Source organism: Babylonia areolata, chromosome 3 (assembly GCF_041734735.1).
Source record: "Babylonia areolata isolate BAREFJ2019XMU chromosome 3, ASM4173473v1, whole genome shotgun sequence".
NCBI lineage: Eukaryota > Metazoa > Mollusca > Gastropoda > Neogastropoda > Buccinidae > Babylonia > Babylonia areolata.
In genome coordinates, this window is record NC_134878.1 from 34,648,357 (window position 1) to 34,655,171 (window position 6,815).

The 6,815-nt window shown below is 39.3% G+C and overlaps 1 protein-coding gene across 1 annotated transcript in view; it reads left to right on the forward strand.

Annotated features, from left to right (window-relative positions):
- LOC143280299 (proto-oncogene tyrosine-protein kinase Src-like) overlaps positions 1-6,451 on the forward strand; it is a 43,383-nt gene extending 36,932 nt beyond the window's left edge. Inside the window, exon 11 of the mRNA XM_076584930.1 lies at positions 631-6,451. Within this exon, the coding sequence (XP_076441045.1) occupies positions 631-845 (215 nt within the window). The 3' untranslated portion in view covers positions 846-6,451. The remainder of the gene's footprint in view (positions 1-630) is intronic.
- The last annotated feature ends 364 nt before the right edge of the window (positions 6,452-6,815 follow it).

Consider the following 6,815-nt stretch of genomic DNA (forward strand, 5'->3'; position numbering starts at 1 on the left):
ATACTATGCATCACAGTACCTATTGTACTATAATACTATACATCACAGTACCTATTGTACTATTATACTATACATCACAGTACCTATTGTACTATAATATTATACATCACAGTACCTATTGTACTATTATACTATACATCACAGTACCTATTGTACTAAATATTATACATCACAGTACCTATTGTACTATTATACTATACACCACAGTACCTTTTGTTTGGCAGGAGTGGGTGTGACATAGGTGTTAGTCATAGCACATAAACTACAAAAGGTAAAATGCTATAAATAGTGCATTAACTATGAAAAGCATAATACTGTAAGTACAATATATCCCAGTACCTTTTGTATGGCAGGAGTGTGTCATAGGTGCTAGCCATAGCGGATGAACTACAAAAGGCATAGTACTGAAACTACAGTATATCCCAGTACCTTTTGTGTGGCAGGAATTAGTGTCTTATAGATGCTGGCTGTAGTGCATAACTACAAAAGGCAAAATACTAAAAGTACTATAAATCCCAGTACCTTTTGTGTGGCAGGAATGAATGTGTCATAGGTGCTTGCCATCGTGCACAAACTACAAAAGGCATAATACTGTAAGTACTATACATCCCAGTACCATTTTTGTGGCAGGGATGAGTGGCTCGGAGGTGTTGGCTCGGGTACAGGAGGGATACCGCATGCCGAAGCCAGTAGGTGGAGTGGGGTGCTCTGACTCTTTCTACGACATCATGACGCAGTGCTGGAACTGTCGGGCCGAGCGGAGACCCACCTTTGCCTTCCTGCACAGCTTCTTTGATGACTACTTTGTCAGCACCGAGCCATGCTACCGGGGGCCTGAGGACTGACGGGTGTGCTCTGAATGTTGATGGCAGTGCTGTGGACATTGATGACAGTGCTCTGAATGTTGATGGCAGTGCTGTGGACATTGATGACAGTGCTCTGAATAATAATGACAATGTGTCTGAACATTAATGACAGTGCTCTGAATAATAATGACAATGCGTCTGAACGTTGACAGTGCTCTGAATAACAATGATAATGCTTTGAATAACAACAATGTGTCTGAATATTGATGACATTGCTCTGAATAATGATGATAATAGGTCTGAATATTATTGACAATGTTCTGAATGATAATGATAATGTGTTCTGAATGTTAATGATGATGCTTTGAATAACAGTGACAGTGTGTCTGAATATTAATGACAGTGCTCTGAATGATAATGATAATGCACTGACGGATGAGGGTAAAGCTCTGAACAAAAATGCCCTTGCTCTGAATAAGAGTGATAAAGCTCTGAATAATAATGATTTTAATGATATAATGCATTTACATAATGCTTTTTAAACCTCTCTAAGTGCTTTACATTATGTAAAGCTTTCATACCTATTAAAAAGCTTTACAGCAGCATCTCATAGGTATAGCCATCCTTCAGTCTCGGAAGACTATGGAGTTGCGCTCTGGGTGTTTATTCTGGTACAGCGTCAGGTGTGGCTGGTCAGTCCGACGCGGGAATGACAGTCCCTGTGGCAGAGGGCACAGATGAAGTCTGACGCTGGTCTGTCTGCCTGGGCTGCAGTCTTTCTTCTCATTCTCTTTTCCTCGTGCTGCTGAGCGAGTGTCTCTTCGAACTTGGAAAGACCTTTCTGCACAGTCTGTCTCCAGGCTGACCGTTCGAGGCCTGTTGCTTCCCAGTTGTTCTGGTCGATGTTCAAGGCTTTTAGGTCCCTCTTGCACACGTCTTTGAATTGCAGCTGTGGTCTGCCTGTGGGACGTTTTCCCTGCACAAGTTCTCTGTAGAGGAGGTCTTTAGGGATCCGTCTGTCGTCCATGTGCACGACATGGCCGAGCCAGCGCATATGTCTCTGTTTCAGCAGCGTGTACATTCTGGTGCATCCAGCTCTTTCCAGGACAGTGTTGTTTGGGACCTTGTCCTGCCAGGTGATGTTCAGAATGCGTTGGAGGCTACGCATGTGAAAAGCATTGAGCTTTCGCTCTTGTCGGGCACGCAAAGTCCAGGACTCGCTGCCATATAGGAGGGTGCTCATGATGCAGGCTCTGTAGATCTGGATCTTTGTGTGCTCAATCAGCTTGCTGTTGTTCAATGCTTTCTTTGTCAGAGCAGCATCTCAGTCAGACACAAAGCACACAAGAAGACATGCGCATGTAGTACATATATATTTATGGCTTTCAAAACTTTCAAAGTGCTTTTCAATGAGACAAACTGCACAAGAACAGTGAAACACAAGCCACACAAGAACACACACATGCATACACACACACACACGCACACGCACACACACACACACACACACACATGGGCACACATACAAACATGTGGAAGAAATAGGTGTGGATCCACAGAGTACAGATAAGGAATAGACTGCTTTGATTTTGCAGAGACTGCTTGTAGAAGAATTTTAAAAGGATTGTTTTAAAGAATGTGGGTGACTGAATGACTGAAAGAGGCAATGAATTCCAGGTCTGTACAGCTGAAAAATTTGGAAGCTCTCCTGCTGTGATTCTCTGTTCTGAACTGGGGAATGCAAAAGAATCTGTCATCCTGTGAATCATGTGTTCAGGAGATAAAGTACATTCCTTGAGTCATAGTGTGTGTGAATACACTGAGTGCGCAGGGTGAGTCAATTCAAACAAAGTCATGGGAGCATTTCTGATTTCTGTGTGAGCAGTTTGTGCAAATTTTTTCTTTTGTTTTTTTCTTTGTTTCAGCAGTAAGACACGCACTTTGGTTATGTGGACCATGTACCCTGGCTGCAAACTTTTCAGTATTTGAAAAATGAGTCATGGCCACCCATGTAGATAACACACACACACACACACACACACACACACACACACACACACAAATTGAAGAAGTTGATATAGATTCAAAGAATACAAGACATGGAATGGCAAAGAGGTTGAATGATCACTCCTTGTCTTATAAGAAGTTGACCAGTACAGTGTGCTGTTATTCATTTTTTCACTTTCTCTTCTGTGTTTGACATTTTTTCTCTCCAGTTCTTGTCTCTTGGTTTTCATTTCAGATGTGAAAACATGAGAAAATTAATCAGACACAATGGGCACTGGCTGTCCATTCTGCAGTATCATTTACATATATGGCCTATTTTAATGTTTTTTTGGCTTTGAAGTAATTTTTTAAAATCTTTTTTTTAATGATAATTTTAATCTGGGGATGATGGGGGGAGGGGAGGGGAGGGGGGTATGAGACAAACTTGTGCTTAACTTGGTTGATTTTTTTTTATCACTTGAGCTGTCCTGATTTGGTTCTGTGCAGTTGACTGGACAATACATACATACATACATCTATCTATCTATCTATATACATCTATCTATCTACCTATCTGTGTGTGTGTGCGTGTGTGTCTCTTTGTCTCTCTCTGTGTCTCTGTCTCTCTCTGTCTCTCTCTCTCTGTCTCTCTTTCTCTCTATATATATGTATGTATTGCCAGCCAACTGCACAGAGCCAAATCAGGACAGCTCAACTGATAAAAAAAAATGTATATATATAAATATTGTGTTGTGTGTGTGTGTGTGTGTGTGTGTATTTATATATGTTAGTAACAATGCCAAATGTCACAAGTAATGCTCAGAACAAATTCTAAAACCATGAAAAAATAGACATGGTCAAAATTCTATGAAAACACTTTTGAAAGTATGAGAGAAATACACAAGCGTGGATAACATTCAAACAAATTTTGAAGGCATGGGAAAAAAATCTCACAGAGTTGTCACAATGAACAAACTTTGAAAGCACGAGCATGAGAACAATGCTCATACATTGTGAACATCTCTTATGCTGCCAGGTTTCTGTGTGAAAAGCTGTCGCCAGTGCCAAACGTTTTAGACCCACTGCTCACAGTCACATTATTCAGTTCTTGTCAAAACAACACAGTGGACCAACTGGTTCACTTCAAACTTGGTCAAGCGTGGGATGTTTGTCAATTTCCTGTTGCTGCAGCTGTCAGGCTTTGTTACAATGTGAAAAACAGTCTGTTTAACATGACCTGTTGATGTCGACAAGTCACCTTTGGCAGTGAAAGAGATCAGGCATTTTGCTGCAAAGGTAGTAAAGCACATATGTACATAAGTTGTTATTTATTGATTTATTCATTTCTATATTTTGGGGAACATATTCATGTATATATCCATTTCATTGTCAGTCAAACAGAATTTGTTAGTACAGCAGATCTATTTTGGGCAGCAATTTAAACATGTTTTAAACACTGCTTTTAGAAATGAAAAAAAAAGCACAATTTATATATCAGTATTTTCTTTTCACTGATTTTCATCTATTTCTCCACATACATATCTTGTTTGGCAATGAGACTAAATCAGTTGGCTTTTTTTCAAAACACACAAATATCTGTTTTAGAAATTCATGTCTTTGACCCAAAGACACTGTTTGCCTGCTTTGAACAATTGATTTACTTCTAAGTTTCAGTTTCAAGGAAGCGTTAAAGCATGGGGACTGGTCCATAAATATACACTACACCATATCTGCTGTAGAAGAAACGGAAAAGGAGCAGATGTCTGAACATGGCTTAAACCCAACGTGCTGGCCAGGCTGTAAATGAAGCAAAGGGAGAGAGGAGTTCATCACCAACTACATCAAAAACATTGTTCAAAATGTCTGCTTTCTGTTTGTATTTAGGACATCAAACAATTAAATTTACTTCTAATGTATTTGACATGTGTTTGGAACAGCTTGGCTTGAGAATAGTCAGCATCTGTAGAGCTGAGACTGAAATAGATGAAGACTGCAACAGTACAAAATGGTTCTTTGGTGAAATAAATGATCCTTGTCGAAGAATTTCGAAATGTATACACTCAGGAAATAAATACTACCATTCAGCCTAGCTTTCGGCTGGCATGTTGGCTACCTTCATCAAACCAAGATGGAATGAGAAAGAAGGGACAGCAGACAGAACAAATGACCGGAAAATGGGGTTGTGAGGAGTAGAGGGGGGAGAGGGAACAACAGGCAGAATTAAGACATCAGTGTGTGTGTGTGAGTGTGTGTGTGTATGTGCGTGAGTGTGTGGGTGTGCATGCATGTGTTACAATTATGGTTAATCATTTTTGAATATGTATATTTGTGTTAAATTGTTTTGCTCATTTCGTTGAAATTTCTGTCATGATGAGGAATATATGTTCATTATTTCTAAGGAGTCAAGGTGGTATTATTGATGTATTTGGACTTTTAAATGCTGTGTGGTGTACGTGTGGGAGTTGCAAGAGATGATGAGGAATGGGGCTGATGTCAGGGGTGGTTAAAAGAGGAGGGTGGTGGGGGGCAGGGCAGGGCAGAGAGTCATCAGTTGTTGGGGAGGAGAAGTATTAGAGTTTGTAAGAGAGAAAGACGTGATCTGTGGTTCATTGGTATTATATTTCTTTTGTTTTTAGTGTGCTATACTTTTACAGTTTTATGAATGTAAAACATTACTCAAATGTGTATTGTCTCTTACTATCTTGTTCCCCACAAGCCAGCTTTGCTTGAATTATTTTAATGAGGATATTAAACTGATTTGATTGATTGATTAACCCTTTCACTGCCAGTCAATTTAGAGTACAAAATTCCCTTGTGGTATAAACACAGAAAAGACAGTGGCTAAGAATAACTGGGGATTCCCCCTGCGATATATAGAAAATATGGCCTATCCTACCACCGAACATTAAGAGCAGTAGGTTTATGGATAACAGACCAATGAATGGTCCTTTCAGTGACATGGGTCCTCTATTAAGCCTGTGCATAAATGCGAGCTTGGCGGTGAAAGGGTTAATTGATGTATTTATATTTGTGGCAGGAAAAATAAAATCATAATGGCAAGGAAATTTCTGGGAAATAAACAGAGTAACACAATCTGATTAACTAACCATGAAAATAATTGACCGATAAACATAGATTGTATATGTAAGACATATACTTTACAAATGACTGATTGATAAAATGACATTGTTTCTCCTCTGGAAGAATGATATAATAATGTTGTATTGCATTATATTGTAATGAAACATGTATTATATATTCCTGTATGTTTTTTATTTTAAAAAGTTTTACATCAGACTTTTAAAATTTTTTTTATTGGTCTTTACATTGTACCCATGAGACCAGGAAAATGATCACTTCATTTATGGTGCTTCTTAATGCCTTTCAAATGCATTATGTATTGTATATTGTGTTTATGTTGTGTTGACATTCCCTAACATTTGTTACACCACATTTTGTTGTTGGAAATTTTGTATTCCTGTTTTAATCCCTTGCTTGTTTCCATGATTGAAGGGGGAAAATACATAGTACACACACACACTCACACTCACTCACTCACTCACTCACTCACTCACTCACTCACTCACTCACACACACACACACACACACACACACACACACACACACACACACACACACACACACACACATATTCAAAACTGCCAGCCATTTTCCCATTATGAAAACATAATGTAAATACATTTTCTTTTCTTCTTGTTAGTGTTCCTTGTGTTCTCGGCTGAATATTATCATCTGGCAGTGGCTTGGTTTATGCATCCTTCACAAGTGAACCAGAGATGTAACTGCATCTTAGGATGATGTGATGTTGCATGTGGCCATGTGTTGAATGTCAGTGCAGTGCAGCAGGCACATTCCATGTCGGGAGGAAAGTTTTTAATTTCTGTCATGGAAGTAAGGTAAGGATTATATTTTTCTCATGGTCCCACTGCATTGTGCCGTGTTCCTGGAGTGCAGTAGCCCTTTGTGGGAAACTGGGGATCTTCCCTTATAAAACTGCATCCC